The 17,582-nt window shown below is 34.9% G+C and overlaps 1 protein-coding gene across 1 annotated transcript in view; it reads left to right on the top strand.

The window, feature by feature from the left end:
- Nucleotides 1-17,582, top strand: part of LOC150084362 (cell adhesion molecule Dscam1-like) — a 38,390-nt gene that overhangs the window by 3,026 nt on the left and 17,782 nt on the right. Inside the window, exons 2-6 of the mRNA XM_090376200.1 lie at nt 362-643; nt 5,610-5,729; nt 6,110-6,259; nt 10,675-10,956; nt 14,478-14,594. Of these exons, the coding sequence (XP_090232326.1) occupies nt 362-643; nt 5,610-5,729; nt 6,110-6,259; nt 10,675-10,956; nt 14,478-14,594 (951 nt within the window). The remainder of the gene's footprint in view (nt 1-361; nt 644-5,609; nt 5,730-6,109; nt 6,260-10,674; nt 10,957-14,477; nt 14,595-17,582) is intronic.

Here is a 17,582-nt window from a genome sequence, read left to right as displayed (position 1 = left end):
TGTCTTTCGTCTACTGATCCACGATTTCTTTCTTAAGGGAGTTCAATCATACTGATCGCCCAGTATTGTCTCCTAAGACCAAATTACGCTTTAGTCACCACGCCGGACAATTTGTTACATAGGCTGGACAATTTGCCTCTATGTAAAAAGTCGTAATTGGCAGTTTTGGTTAAATTAATCTATCAGGCTAGATTTTCGTGGGTATTTTTCTCTCAGAAAGTCTGGTTTTTCATTCCAAAACGAATAATATAAATTTGGAAGTTCAAATTTGTCAAAAACTACATAACCATTTTTTTTTAAGTTATGTTCTGAATTTTTAATCCACTGACATTGATTTGATTTTTTTATTTTGCTAATTAAGGTTCCCCAAAAATTCAACACTTCACTTTCCAGTCGGAAATTCAAGCAGGCGACAAAGCCAGTGCAACATGCTTGATCAAGACAGGAGATGGCCCTTTCACATTTGTGTGGACTAAAGATGGAAAACAGATAACACCTACTAATAATATTCAAGTGGTTTCACAGAATTCTGTTTCGCTTATTGTAATCGATCCTGTAGATTCATGGAGCGGTGGTAATTACAGCTGTGTTGCCACTAATAGGATCGGATCTGATACCTATTCAGCTGTCTTACTTGTAAAAGGTATGTAATAGCTCTAAATAACCAATTCATATGAATTAAAGTTTACTTGTTTGCAAGATTAGTATTATCTTAATTATGAAAAAACGTATGTATACAATTTTCCATAGATGCAGTAATTCCTTAAAAAAACTTTGGCGGTCTGATTTGCTGTGCGATCATCGCGAAAGCTAAGAAAGATCTTTTTATCAGATTCAGCACTAAATGCCATCGCCTTCTTCTGGAGCACATTAGCTATTAAAACAAAATACTGTACTGCCTTTTTGGACAAGAAATGTCTCCGTTTTCTTATATTAGGGATAAAAGGCCACAGACTGTGGGAAGAGTTTACTGCCATATAAGTTCGTCAATTAGCATTATTTTTATAAACAGTAAACCATCCGAAGTTGTATAGAGGCACCAGTACATAAAATCACAATATGAGATGTTATGTAATGATGCAACTGTACAACTCCTGATGGTTTACTGTGCATAGAAATGATACTAATGATTAACATTTGACTTTAGTTCCTTATTAACTTACGATACATATCTGTTGAATCTTGCATGTATTAATCATGGTGGATCATAGTCTTTGGTGTTTGTAAAAATGCCTTATAAAGGGTAGAGAAGATATTTTTATATGAAGAATTTCCAAAAAATTCAAGACTTGATTTATGCATCAATTTGAATAGAACGACAGATGCACAGACAACCCTTCCATAGTTTTGTATACTGTGTTACCTAGATCTGGAACAATTTCTTTTTTTCTCAATATTATTGAAAAAATATATTTTGCATAAATAAGTAGCGAAACTTTTGTTATAAGCGTCCCTCAGGAAAAGAAATCGAGAAGAAGTATTTGCTCTTTAAATTAAGCATAAATCAGTTAGAACAAAATTTTCTATAAGCAGTTCTATAACAGAAAAAGCGAAAATGTGTTGTACCATCAGTTACTTTTACTATTGTGGAAAAGGATTTTAATCTGTTTATACTAGACGGTTCAGAGATTCAAAAATCGAATTATGACTTCGAGAAGGAAAACTGAACAATAGACGATGACAAGCTTATGGGTTGCAAAGTAGAATTACACAAACTTACTTTGTTGGTTTTTCGTAAGCTTTCATATTCCGACTCCTTCCTCGGGTGAAGCTCATTTTTATTTTAATACTCGGTTGAAGGAGGACTCAAGCTTCAGACACGTTATTGAGAACGAATTGCCTCTTAATTTTAGAAGTTATTAATGAAATATTCTCTTTTTATTTCGAAACTATCTCGTATTGTAAGCAAATGGGTGGGACATCTGTGTGTATGGCATGATATGTATAACATCTTATGTACGGAACGTTAGTTCATCTCCGCCCTGGTACTTTGTATTGATACAGAAACTCTGTAAAACGGCCAGAAATACATGTAATGCTATATTTGTGCGGTGTGTGTTGTTTAGTTGTTTCTAGCCTCTGTCACCAGGAAGGCGATCACCTGAAAAGCCTTCCCAATATCCATCTACACCACGTGGAGGTGGACCACAACTAAGTGAATCCCTAACCATCAGGAGATGGGCCTTACAATCTTTGTCTGTCCTAGGAAGGACGAAAACCGCACCCACTGGAAGTAGTGCTATACTTGTGAGTGCCAGGAAATCTCCACAGAGCTGTCCAAACTGAGCTCCATAAAATAAAAAAATAAATAAAATAGAAAAAAAATGAAAATAAATAAAAAGGGGGAACATAAATGCAATTAAAATAAAGGGAAAAGAATTTGAAAAAGAATAGAAGTGAATGCAGCAGTGCATTTTGAAACGGTTTAGATTTAAAACAAGGATGCTGTAACGTGGATGATAAGATGACAGGTAAAGTCAGTTTCTAGACATATCGATACGTTTCAGTAGTTGAGTTGGTTCCTTGTTATTGTTGAGATGATGATAGATTCGAGAAAGGTTGCTTTCTTTTGATGAAAACAGTACAGGTAAATTGTTGCAGAGCTGAGAAAGATAGAGAATTTTCAGTCAGTGCCACGTCATTTCCTTTAGAAAAATTGCTAACAGCAGTTTGTAGTTTAGATCTGTCGTCGTAGTATAGGTTTCAGCGATATAGAAAGCGCGTCCAGGTTTCCTCAGCACTACAGAAGCAGAGATTGGTGTCAGTCAAGCCAAATTGAAATAGTTTGCAGTTGATGGAGCTGTGGTGCCCATTAAGTTTATATAACGTTGTTAAATTGCGAGAAAACCATTTGCAAAAAACATTCTTGTTAAGAGGGAAGCTAACTACAGATACAAAAGAGAGCGAGTAGCTTGACCAGTAGTACTGTAATCCCATCGTGATTGCCACGCATTGGTAAGCTCATTCCAAATTCATTGTTTCTCGTTTTTGATGTCAGCAGTTAGGTCACACGAGATGCCGAGAATATCTCCAGGAACACCATGCTTTAGACGATAACACAGTCCTTTGAAGATAACATGCAGGTCTGGTGGTAAGACTCCTGCAGAGCAGCAGAGGACACTGTCCTGCAGGCCCGGAGCATAGCAAGCAGCATAATCCATTGAATAGAGTTACGCTTGGACCGAAGTTTAATATTGAAGTCCCTGAAACCAGACTCCAGAGACATATGTTGTTATTGGAACGAATATTGCTGTATAATATAGTAAGAGAGTCTTTCTATTTAGTCCTCAGTCCGATGTGGAAATGTGGATAATTGCTGCGGTGAACTTCTTAATTTTCAAGGCGAGGTAATTGACATGAGAGGAAAAGGTTAAACTGTCATCTAATATTACGCCAAAATGTTTTAATTGAGGCTCCAAATGGATTTGCTTACTATCTATCTTTATATTAGGAGGTCTTCTGTAATCTAACTTTCCCTTAAAAACCATTAGTTTTGTTTTTGTGTCAGTATTCGTAATATATTTATACTAGACCCTTTGATTAACTCAGAGTTTTATTGGCAGATTTTTTTAGTCTAATGTGCAATCGACCTAAAATTAGTAGAATCGAATCATCAGCTTAGGCGAAGGCTGAAATATTGTCAGGTTTTTGCAAAAAGCCAGCTGTCCAAAACTATGTTCCAGAAGAGGGATTCGAGAACTGATCCCTGGGAAGATCCTCTTGGGATGGTCCTTGACAGAGACTGCTGTTTCGAGATTACTTGGATGAATCCATTTTGAAAATAGCTTCTGATAATTTGGAACAGTTGCTGAGAACACTTGACTTTGATAAAACAATTGAGAGCGCTCTCCCATCAAAGGGAATCGAAAGCTCCCTCGAAGTCAATGAATATAGCCAGTTTGATATAGCACTGAAAGCTGATATATGGTTAACTAAAAAAATCAAGGCGTTCTCACAGGATTTCCCTTCTTGTGATGGACAGATTAAGTTTTGACCTTCAATTAAATCTGTCATTCTGATTGTTAAGTCTTTCAAATAGTTAGCATTAGTAGAGGCATATGATGCAAGAAAGAAAGCTTGTATAGCATCAGCAAAAAAAGAAAACCTTCACGTTTCACCCATCCATTACTTCAAAAGATTGTTTAGTTCAGCCTTCAATTTTTTGAGCTGTCAACTTCCACAACAACAGACGGAAGTTTGTTCCAGCAATCAACCACCCGCTGGCTAAAGAAAAATTTCTACACATCTATTCTGCAACTGCCTTTCCTCAATTTCAATTTATGCCCCCTCAGGTGCGAAATCTGAGCAAGTGGAAGGATTCTACCAGCATTGAGCTTGCTCAAACCATTCAAGCCTTATACACCTCAATCAGATCAATTCGCAGGTGCTTAGTCTCCAGACGATGCAATATGCAGAACTTAAGCCTATCTTGATAACAGCAACCCTTTATTCCCCTTACCATTCTCGATGCGTCTTTTGAGGCATTAAGCTGGTTCAAAGAGCAATGACTGTTAGCATTAAAATCCTGGTGAATAAAGGCCATTTGATGATTTTTATAGAAAATGTAATATCTTGTGGAGGAGGAGAAAAAGACGGATCACTAGAAGTAGTTGAAAGGAGCGACGCCTTAAAGTGTATTTTCACGGTGGTCAATGTTTATGCAGTCAATAGGTATGATACAATCCGAAATCCTCGAGTAAATGGCGGACGTTGGAATGGTTAAATCAATGTTTGACTCTCCACGGACGTTTGAAAAGGTATACCGTTGGTTATGTAAGTTATGCAGATTTAAATTATAGGTGAATAAAAATTCCTCGAAAACCTTACCTCTGTTGTCCAAGATATTGCTGAACCATAAAGATTTTGTGTTAGTCAATTGTAATTATTAAATTTGTGGGGCTTAAAGTAGCAAACACCTGTTCTAGATATCTTTGTGATAAATTAATATCTGCTGATGGTGGACGATATAATGACAGTAAGTAGAATGAGAAAGTTGATGTAGAGACTAAAATACAATTAGAACTTTTATTACATAAGCTCGAGATAACAGTGATATCAAGCTTGTTGAATATGATGATGGCAATTTAGGATCTATTTCAGAAAGGCTGAATGATTCTGGAGGTCGTTTTATCCCATAACTTTGGTAGATTGTCCATAAAAGTGCTTAGAAATATAAGGTTCCTGAATCTATAATGTGAAACAAGTTTTCAGTTGCAATGAGCATGATCGAAACTGCAATACTTCTAAAGTTTTGTGAGTTGTTCTGCATGATTGTAAGCGAGAGATAGTATTTGTAGCTTGGAAAAGGAAATTTGGAAGGTTTCAGTTATCCATGGAGTGTCTTCTTACTAGCAATCTCTAAGGACCGAAGATATTCTGGACAGTGAGAATCGCGAACGGAATGATTGTGATCCTTGTTTCGCCTCTTGCAATTTGTTCATTTTGGATCTTCATCCAAAATGAATCCACCAAGAGCATAATGCCCACAGTAAATTTATGATTTTCGCTGTGAACACAACCATAAACTAAATGTATGAAATAGCGATGTACCTTTTAAAGGTTATAGGAATTGTTTGACAATTTAATCTTTGTTTTATTTCTTTTTTCAGCACCTCCGAAATGGATTAAGGAACCGAGCGATGTAGAAATTACGGTAGGTCAATCAGCTGTTTTTGAGTGTCTTGCTACTGGATCACCAATCCCAAGAATTGAGTGGAGTAAACATTCGGGTAAGCAATTAACTCGTCAGAAATTATGACTGATTGTTTAATCATAAACATGCAGGCTGGTTATGAACTGTATCCAGATAATTTGGAGATTGAAAGCAATTTATAGGATTCGTGCAAAAACTCATTAAAATCATTTCTTTCAACGTGATTATCCGTTCAATTGCTTGTGCGTTTGCATACTCTCCCAACAAAAATATTTCTTCAGTGCAGTTCTTTTTTTTATTTTATAAAAGATTTTAATTTTCATCAACTGTTTTGTTCTTGATTTGTGAGCGCATTTAGTTGTAGAAAGATTTCATGTTGAATAAATGTTAAATTACAATCATTTCAAAACGTGCCAAAATATTTCGCTTTTATGATATTTTACTTTTTCTATTTAGGAGAATTTCTTGGCTTTCGAAAGTATCAAGGTTTAAATGGAACCCTTGCGATTCCGTCAGTAAATGAAAGCCATAGTGGAATATATGTCTGTGAGGCTACGAATGGTGTTGGAGAGAATCTGAAAAAGGTTGTAAATCTTCTAGTACATGGTAAGGCGTGATGAAGTTTCGTAGTTTAATTATAAGAAGCTAAAATTAGTTGGATTTGTGATGAAAACAGTTATAATATACCTGGGATATAATTATTATTTTACATAATGGTACATTCACACCTTTTTCCATTCTGACCGAATTTAAGATTATATACTTGAGTTTATGCAGAAATCTCAAATATTTATAACAGGATAATTATCATTTACAACTCAACAGTGGAATTCAGTTATGAACTGTTCGTTTGCAATAAATAAATGCATTAGCCTGTTGTTTCCATTATTTCTAAATATCACACATCTTGGTATGGATACAGATATTTGCAGATATTTTCACTGACGCTTTTGGATACAGTATCAAAAATGTGCACAGTTATTTTTAACTATGATAACACGAAGGTTTGAGAAACCTTTATGGTTTCACAAAGTTTCAAAATTCAAAATTACATATTTGAAACAGTTACATTTATTTCCGAAGAATGAGTCCAAAACTTGATACATAATGTGTTTAAAAATTAGGCAATAAAATATTTTGATTTTTGTAGTTCCTACTATCGCCAGTATGTGGCACTGCAACCTCCTTACTACATGAAGCACTACTCATAACTTCTCGCCATTATTTGTGTCGTAGATTGGACATGTAAGTTTTAAATTTGAATTTAAATCTGAGTTTACTGCCTCCAAGGATTAAGTTTCCTCTAGGTAACACTTCTGTACACTTGATGCAGCAATTGGATATAGATCAGTGACTAATTTTCAGTTTTGGTGGATCGCTGAAGAAACTTCTGAGGTTAGCACAATGAAGGCTAGAATGCAAGCGGCGTTACTCTATGTCGTATTCATCAGTATCCAGTGTGGAGTTAAAGGTAAGGAAGTGTTCTTAGTATTTTGCTTTAAATAAACGTCTCAATAACAGAAATCCTCGTAGTTATTTTAGTGTGTAGGTTTCTACCATATTTCGTGATGAATAATTTCAATGAACGGAAATATAAAATGTATTCAAAAAACGTGATATAAAATAACATGTATTTTTCAGTATAAGGCAAATGATGATGTATACTACTACTTTATTTCGTAATGCCTTTATTTGCTTTTTTTCTTTTGGAAACTCGAGGTACCTGGTGAAATTTCTCAACCAAAGCTCTTTGTTTTCTGTCATATTCATTTTCTCTTTTAATGTAGATTTACGAATTTAATTTGTGGACGAATTTTTTACTTCGAGAAACATAGCATGGGAACTTTCAACATAAACCTAAGACAAACTGAGGCACTACCTTTAATGATAACAGTAACAATCATTCGGTGAGTCCGTCTCCAGACGTTGATCTGCCTACTGTCCTTAGCCTGTATACGGCAGTTTGTATGGCTGTTGAACTTTGACTGATCAATTCCATATCGTTTCCTACTATTCATTTAAAGGTAAGATAGCACGTTTAAATGGCCCCTTCAGCCATTCACATGGGACTGTATCATAAGCTTTAAATCGAAATAAATTATATCAAAATCAGCATCGGATCCATTTCTTTTCTGACAACCTTATGGGTGATCATATTATTCAGACATAATCTTAATAAAGTCATACTGCGATACCCTATCCATTTTGCCCAGATATTCCTGTTTATGTATTTAAGTTAAATAATTTAACCAAGGACTCTATTTCCAAGACAAAGATTTATAGTTACTCATTTGAAGCCACCTTTCTGAATGGCAAAGACAATTGCACATTTCCAGTCTATAGGAACTATTTGGAGAGACTCCACGAACTACTATGAGAGCTGCTATCTTTGCACGTTGTGCATTTCAATGCATGAGAAGGCGAAACACCAAAGAAATAATATATAATCGAATGTATCAGCCTCTGTTGTACCACTATGTAAAGGTTTTACCAATTCCCACTTCATGTTATCTGGCGAACATAATTCATCTTAACATGGCATGCTCAAGATAATCTCCACATTTCCCTAATCAGTAAGAATTAGAGACAGGGATTTAATCTCACCAAATTCAGTTCTGTGCTCTTGATATTTGGTCTAAAATAGTGGAATTTATTGAATTCTTTTTCAACTTTTTGAATCTTTTTGCGCAGTTACTATTCGATTTTTGTACTGTTTACATGATGTTAATGTTCTATTACTTTAAGTAGCTCGGTTAATTCATATGACCGAATACAAAAGAAAATGTTATGCATTTGTTGAGGAAGATCTCAACTATGAAATCTACAAATGGATATCTGTGAGGATTTCAAGATAATAGGAATCTTCTTAAGTTGCCAGTTAGATTGTTGTTGTTATTTGGTTTTTAGGAGCATTAGCAACTAAGGCCATATTGCTCCGGTGAGGTGGACATTCCCTGACCTTTCCACATGATCCGTATTTGGTAGTGACGGGCTCGAACCCCGGTCTAATCAAGAAGCGTGTGCTACGCACTGCTGCTCCTTCCCACCTGGCTACGGAAGCGCCGCCAGTTAGGTAGTTACTCTAAGTATCCTTGCTGTATCTGTCAATATGACAGCAGAACAGTAGACCAGCTCCCAGAAAATAATTAAAGAATTGGCTAAATGCAATACAGTTAAATGCTTTTCTCCAAATAATGAAGGGATGATAACCAGCTCATAAGATTTGGCTGCCACCACAGAAGAGAATTAAAACATAGTTAAACGCAATGCAGTTAAAATGATCTATTCCAATAATGGAGTAGATCATTTTTAAGCGCTCGAAAATAAGATCACAAAGTCTGGATGCCATCAGTTCCCATGAAGCTAGGGCTAGTGGAACGGTTTATGAAATCTTTGGATGCTCAAAGCACTGTTCCCCAATATATACGCTTGATGTTTCCAAGATCATATGAAGTGAAGGGTGGAATATATATTGGACCCAAAGTTAAGCAGATGGGGCATCTAAAAAGATGCAAGACAAAATAACTACCTTCGGAAAGGATGGCTGATAGCTATTTAAGCTTGTTGTGCGAGGGTTTCTAGGTAAGCACAAAAACGAAAATTATAAAGAGCTGGTGGAGCAGCACCGAAGACTACGGTGAAGAATTCGATAAGCTACACTATTTTCACTTAAACTTTCTTCAGATCGAATTTGAATCAAGTGAATGAAGAACACGGAGGACGTTTACATAAGTATATTTATGCAACAGAGAAGAGGTATCAGGGAAGGTAGGTTGCAACTATAGTCGGTTATATATCTGGCGTTCTGTTAAAGATAGATATTTTAATATCAGTGTACATAATTTCAGTTTGACCATTGCTGTTGTGTGCTTCAAGAATTATCAGTTGGATGAAGAATAGGGTTGTCATTGGTGAGCTGTTCAGAATTTCATAGAGGATATGCGCAAATTTGTTTCATCAATATTGTTAACATGACTTTTTCTAAGGTCTTATATCATTACAAGTCACTTTCCTTCCATGACTTTTTTTAAATGAATATTTGGTGTTTTGTGTAATGGATGTCACTGGGCAGAATCACTGGTTTTGAATCTCTTGTTGAGAGATTTTATTTTTTCATTACGTGGTTGAGTTGGTCTTGGCGAGATTTGTATGATTTTTAGCTTCTGGAAACTTGGGTTTTTTGCCTGTCAAACGGGTTGACTAATCAAAGAATACTCCCTGTTATAGTAACATACACACGTCTCATGGCCTTAGTTGCGTTGGCGCTTAATACACACACACACACACACACACACACACACACACACACACTAGAATTGTGTTTCAATAAATTAACACCTTCCCACAATTCTGAAATCTTTATAAAGCCCATCTCATTTATGTTGCTTTGATTTAGAGCAGCTCTTTTGTTTCATCCTATAAAGTAACATTAAAACAGCTATTAATATGTTAAACATGCTATTATATTCCTTATCCCACCAAACTCATGCATTGTTCGAGGATTTAGATCAACACGTTTCTTTAATTCCTAATAAATTATATCTTCATAAACAAAAATTTTCCGAAAAGTTAATGCACTTTTGGTAGGGTGTATACATTCATATCTTGCACTACTTGCATTCCTGTATAAAACTTCGGTAGATTACTGAAGAAGCCTGAACTCAATACAGAACCAAATAAAACTTTAAACCAAAATAATAAAACTTGGCACAAAACAAAACTCTGACGAATTACGCCACTCGTAGTTTTTATCCGGCTTATAACAATTTATAAAAACAAATAAGTTTGGTGCGAAGTGATGAATTAATGCTTTTATTCTAGATTATAATCTTTCAATCTTGATATATGCGTTTTAGTGAGTTTTTGTTTCATCTGTCATCCTTCTATTAGGTCTTGATTTTACAGTTTTTAAATTCTTTCTCATTATAAAATTACATGAATGCAATAAGCAAAAACTAGCATAATTTTCTCATTTCATAAAACTATTCTGATGCAGTATTAAATAAATTAAAATCTTTCAGGTTCTCTGAAGATCAGGCCGTTTTCTTTCCACCAAGAAATAAAAGAAGGTGATAAAGCTACAGTTACCTGCATTACAAGTTCAGGTCAAGGTCCCTTTTCATTTGTATGGTGGAAAGACGGAAAAGATACAAAACAATTTAAAAATATAAAGATTGTTTCACAAGAAGAAATTTCGGTAATTGTAATCAATCCTGTAGACGCCAGTAGTGCAGGAAATTACACCTGTGTTGTTAACAACAAAGTCCAGCAAGCCAGCCACTCGGCTTTACTCCTTGTGAATGGTAAGTTATTTCGAACCTCTTCGAGCATATTTCTTAGAAAGTGTTATTTAACCTTGCAATATTATTATTAGATAAAGCGAATGGTTTAATGAATATTTTTGAATAAATGATTTATCCATTCATTTAATTTGTAAACTATTAGTTTGGTTTATCGAAAATACGTATTGTTTTGTACTTCACCCGAAGATATGAAATTAGTGTCAATTGTCCTCTCAGTTTGTTCTTCTTGTTGTTCCTAGTAGGTTAGACTTTGTTTATTGTCTAGATGCGAAATAAAGATCTACATTCAACAGACTGTTAAACATAACTTAAATTATATAACAGCGAATACTCTTTAAAATTAAAACTGTCGGTTAATTACTTCGCTCGCTGATAATAAAACGGGAAAAGTTGTAAAAAGCCGTTAGATCGCATATATCCTAAGGTTAAAAAAATAACGAGTACTAGAAAAAATTTAACAGAGATTGAATATTTAAAAGCTTTTAAAAAATTGAGAATTGCTTTAAGAAGCATTGATTTAGTAAATAATATAAATGTCATATTATAAAATCACTTTTAAATATAAAAAATGTATGTTGTGGAAACAGAGAAAATTGGGCATAAAGTATCGGGACGCTTGAAGACAAAAATTAGAAAAATTTTGAATATTTCAGAATATGCATAAGTGTAAAAACCCATATAGCAATAATATCAACTTGTTGCAAAACTAAGGTAAAAGAAACTTTGCTATTCCGGAAATAGCAGAAGAAGCAGAAACAATTGGATAAGCAAAAACATTTAATTTTAATGTTGTAGACCAAATTTAGTTTTGAATGGTGATTACAGAAAATATTTTCTAAATGCAACTTCTGCCTGCCTTCCTAACATATTCTTAGTTTCATCCACTTCAATTAAAATCACAGCCTGTGTAAGTGAATTTGTGGAATAGCACCATAGCGAGTTGATTTGTATATCCTCATGGTCGTATTGTTTCTATTTTCTTTTATTTTACTCTCTTTTGTTTTGTCCTTTAATGACGTTAATAAAAGGATATTTTGTGACATAAGGCAGCATCGAAAAATATCTCTTAATTATGGAACAATACTGACGCTCCTTGTTCAAAAGCAAATAACTTCTGATCATATCTAATTTATCTATCCAAGTTGTTATCTTCTGGTTGGGTTTATTTTTTTAAAACACTATTAAAAAGGACAGTGTGGTAAAAAAAGTACAATAAACGATCGCCTCTCATTTTAAAAAATTACGTTGGGTCAAATTTTCGTTTCTTCTTGCAGATCCTTCTACTTCGCAGTCCTCCTTCAGCATCCAGCAATAGTTAGCCACCATGTTGACATTCCCCTGATATCTCGTCTCTATATGTTTAATGTCCTGATGAAACCCCCTTACCCTGTTCTACATTAACACTTCCTAGATTTTCTGGGAAATAGGCGATGTGGGAGTGTTTGCAGTCCAGCTTCTTGAAGTTTGCCAAATTTTCGAGTAGTCTGGATCCTTACCGTTCACTAAGATGTTCTCAATAGCAGATCTGAAGCTAATCCATGCCTGTTTTTCTCTTTTATTTATAGTTTTCAACATCTCGGTCCTTCATGAGTTTGCGAATTTGAGGTCCAAAAAAAGCTTCTCTTAGGTGATCGATGGGAATTTAGTACAAAGGTAGTTAAAGCAGGGACCTTCTGATATAAATCTTTCACAAACGCTTTCATCAAATTCAGTTTGATGCGCAAAGTGGAAGGAGGACAGTTTTGGAGTCTACTAGTGGTTTATAAACTAGGTTCTTAAATACAGGCAACAAACTTGTGCTCTCGTTGGCCAAAGATTGACATCCCAGTGGTTACTCTTTGCCCGACTGTCTCACAAAAAGTAATGCGCCATATTGCTGTCCAAGTAACTTGCCTATCACTTTAAAGTCAGCTCAGGACAATCAACAATGTTCTTCAAATTTATTATTTGTCAACAACTTTTTTAAGTTCTCATCTGGTTCTTTCAAATGCACAAAGTGAGCTACTGGAATTAACCCATATGTATTTTCATTCTGGAGCAACACATCTTTGAGACTCCACTATGTAAGATTGTAACTAATTCCTAAATAATTCATTAAGTTATTTATATTGTTGCAAAAAAAATTAAAATAAAACCCACAGAGTTGTCCTCAGAAAAGTAGAGGACTAGTTTTCGTTCTCTGTGTCTGATTGAAATTTACCAAAGATTCCTTTGGTAAATTTAAATCTCTTACCAGATCACTGTGTCGTGCTGTGAAAACAGTTGATGGCTCGACACAATGTCTCCAGGTCTGTAGACTTCAGTTTAATCTTTAAAAGACTCGCTTTCAGCACTCCCTACTTCTACATGCTCCAATATCAGTGAAGGGCATGGAATCGGCAGGTTATCTCCATGTGGGATTGATCTAATGGCAGATGAAATATTAGGATATACAATGTCCTTCTTACTCTTTGCATTGAGTCCTTCTACATTAACTAAGCAAAAGTAACAGTCATGACAGTGGTTTGTAGGCTCCTACCAAATCATGGGAATTGCAAATTGCATAGTCTTTTTACCATTTTTCCACAATCTCAATGCTTCAACAGAGGTTCGGCAAACTTTATATGGAGCCCATTGTTTAGTTTATCTCGGTCACAGAGTTTCATTCCAAAATAAGTACAATATACATACAAAATCTGTGAATATCTTCTCTTCGCTTGAGCACTACATAACTTCCATAAGCATAACAAAATAAGTATGGATTGTTCAAACACTTGCGTGAAGACATTTTGCTCACTTTTCAGCACAAGTTGGTTTGGCACGATATTCTCAAAAACAAACTGAGCGCACACCACTGTTGAACGCAGTTCTTAAAAATCAAGAAACAAATGACTGAAGGTAGTGTTGCCAACATGTGAAGATTTAGTTTACAAATTCTAGCATTTACGTCGAACTTAATACATTCAATAATACAACTGATGGTGTATAATACACTCATGTTGTATGAATACAATTCATACAACTCAACTTATGTGATTTTGTGAAAAAATGGTGCGTAATAGAATATAAAAAAGTAACATTTCTGAAATCAGTGTAAAAAAACTTGAGTTTCTCAATTATTGTCTATTCGTGGACCTTGCTCTTTCACTAGTAGTTATGCAAATAAAATTTCTGCAGCGTATAAGTCTTAGAATGTTTAAAAAATGATAATATTTCATAAAAAAAGCTGGTCAAGGTATTTCTACCTGTCTCCAGAATAAGTTTTGGAATATATCGCTAGCCAGACCATCAACACTTATTACACTATTTTACTAAGCAGTTATAAAAATACCCTCAATACCCGCTACTGTAATATTTCTGTTTCTTTATAAATCGCTTCCATAAAATTTTAAAGACACTTAAGAAATTTATCCAATCAAAAAAACAATATCCTTTATTTACAACTGTAATAAATACGTTAAGTAAAATAATTTCTTCTTTAATGAAACACTCAATCAAACTCACATGATTGGGACGCCTTTATATATTCAAATTATTTTCAGCTCCTCCAAAGTGGATAAAAGAACCACAAGATAAGGAAATCGCAGCTGGCGAGTCAGTTACATTGGAGTGCCAAGCTTCTGGATCGCCAACACCACGTATAATCTGGACTAAACTAGGTAAAAATTATTTTAAGTAAAAATATGTTAAGCTAAAAACACGGTAAAAATTCTAGGTAAAAATATGTTAAGCTAAAAACAATTTATAAACATTACATTTATAATGCACATCATAAAAGAAATTTTATGTAGGCATTCTAACGATTTTATGTCCACACAATTGCCAGTAATTACTGAAGCAATTTGAGCTAATCGCAATTTCATTTAATTTGATAAATAAACGAAAGACTGAAGTTCTGAATATATTACTGGATTTATTAAATGAAGAATGCTGGTTAATGGATAAAAAAATACAATGGACAAGAGCAACTATCAAATTTTTCAAATTTCGATTTTATTGCAATTAGTCGAATTTGTCTGTTTTTTTTGGGGGGGGGGGGAACAAAACTACTAAGGCTAAAACGAGGATATATTTGGCTGTAAATTTTTGTATTCTATTAATTGGTTCGTTTGATAAACCTCCAGATTTCGGGAGTAAAAACCGTGCGAAGTCGCTCAACACTGGCCAACTTAACAACGGTGGAAAATGTCATTTCCTTCCATCAGAGATTTTATTGAAACTCGCCTTCATACAGTATGGATGGATTGCGAGCGTAGCTTCCGTGCTAACAGCAAGGATCTTAATTGACAGTAGGAACAACGAATGAGATGTGAAAGCATGTGATTGAATGACATCAGAAAAGACAACATATAAAAGTTATCAGCGATATTTTCAAGGTACCTTTAGGTCAGTTATGCCTATATTCCATTTCAGTTAACCAAGACATATTGGATAGTGCACTAAGATATCATTTTAATACAATAAATGGAAGACGCAGCAAACAGTTTGTAATAAGCCACCATTACTGTAGCATCTTATTAGAAAATCCTTCACAATGAGTTGCCTATCCTCTCCGTTTCTAATAAGTAATGCTTCCCAAGTAGAGAAGATTATTGTTGCTTATTCTCAGTGGAGCGTCCCCACCCATACATCGCTGTTTCGAGAATATTGTTACCCTCTATAGTGGTGTGTAGGCACTGAGTATAACAGCAGATGTACATCACCAAGGGTATCAAAACTACTAAGGATTTCTAAGGGGTACAAACTAAATGTTATAATGATTTATGCACCAACATCGAGCCATCATGACGAAGAGGTTGAAAAAATGTACACCGAAATTGAGAGTCTTCTAGATGAACAGAAAACCCACTACACTATCAGTATGGGGGAAAACTTCAATGCTAAGGTTGGAAAGAGATAAAACAGTGCAGAAAGGAGAGATGGAATTGGTGAGAGAAATATTTGTGGAATTTGCCGAATCTCGAGGAATGTCAGTAAAGAACACTTTTTTCAAGAAAAGGGTGGACATGGAAGAGCCCAAATGGATTAACAACTAATGAAATCGAATTCTCCTCACTAACAGAAGATATATCGTGAATGGTGTTACCGTCCTGAACAAGGTAAATGTTGGAAGCGATCACAGAATGGTAAGATGCACACTTGATATAGATGTAAGAAAAGAAAGGAAAAAACTGACTCAAGTAAATAATACAAAGGTCTTTGAGATAACAGAGGAGAAAAAGCAGTATGTACTGGAACTTAAGAACAAGTTTGAGCTTCTGTAGATTGCTCAGGACCAAAATATCGAAGAGAAATATTACAACTTTCTGAAAGTGATAAAGCCCAAGAAACCTATAGGTAAAAAGAAATCCGAAGAAGAAAAAATTAGTCAAGAAACACCGAAGACGACAAATGAAGACCAAGATAAACACTGACAAGGAGAAAATTGAGTATACTGAGTTATGCAAAGCCATTAGAAAGAGACTCAGAGAGGACATAAGAAGGTTTAACACAAGAAAAGTAGAACATGCATTAAGGGAAAATAAAGGATTTAAATCAGCAGCCATGAGCAGTAATACAGAAAGACAAATGATCCTGAAACTGAAGAATAGCGATGGTATACTTATAAATAGGAGATAAGGCATAATTCAAATAGCAGAAGACTACTATAGAGAATTATACAAGGAGCGAGGGAATGATGCCAGCAGTGGGGAAGATGGATCGCAAATTATTAACACATACAACATACCCGATATCCTTCGTGATGAGGAAGAACATGCATTGAAGAAAATGAAGAATCACAGTAACTTCATCTTCTCCGGGTGAAAATGAAGTTACTGTAGATTTGTTAAATTTGGGAGGAAGAGAGACAAAAACTGGCAAGACACTTCAAAAAATGCATTAGAAAAGGTGTGACGCCTAAGCAGTGGAATAATGCAATCATAGTTTTCTGCATAAAAAAGAAAATAAATCAGAAATTGGAAATTATAGAACAATTAGCTTGTTATCCCACATCTACAAGTTGTTCACAAGGGTCATTACTAACAGATTAGAAAGAATACTTCATGAGAATCAACCAAAAGAGCAAGCTGGCTTTAGGACAGGATTCTCAACTATGGATCACCTTCACGTAATATCACAGCTAATTGAGAAAGCAAATGAATATAAAACACCATTATGCATGGCATTTGTGGACTATGAAAAGGCATTTGACTCCATACAGCATAAGGCAATGTTTCGGGCAATGGAAAGACAAGGCATAGAAACCCTATATATTATGATTTTGAAGAAATATATGAGAACGTTACCTCATTTATTAGACTAGACAAAGACAATAGCAAATTTAAAATTGGGAAAGGAATTCGACAAGGAGAAAATATCTCCGAAGTTGTTTACTGCTGCCCTTGAGGAAGCTTTCAGAAGATTGACTCCTTTCTGCGACCAGTCTAATGTGAATGGAGAGTACCTAAACCATTTACGATTTGCAGATGACATTGTGGTCATAAGCCACGATCCCAAAGAATTAGAGGAAAAACTTAATCAATTATGCAGAGTTAGTAAGAATTTTGGACTAAAGATGAATATGGCTAAAACAAAAGTAATGATGAACAAGTATGCCAAAGAAAGGGATATAATCATTGAAGAAGCAGTAATTAAAAAGGTGGAGT

This window comes from Mastigoproctus giganteus, chromosome 6 (genome assembly GCF_048544385.1).
Source record: "Mastigoproctus giganteus isolate SK-2022 chromosome 6, ASM4854438v1, whole genome shotgun sequence".
In the NCBI taxonomy this organism is placed as follows: Eukaryota; Metazoa; Arthropoda; class Arachnida; order Uropygi; family Thelyphonidae; genus Mastigoproctus; species Mastigoproctus giganteus.
Note: the sequence above shows the minus strand (reverse complement) of the source record. Positions and strands in the feature narration are given on the sequence as shown.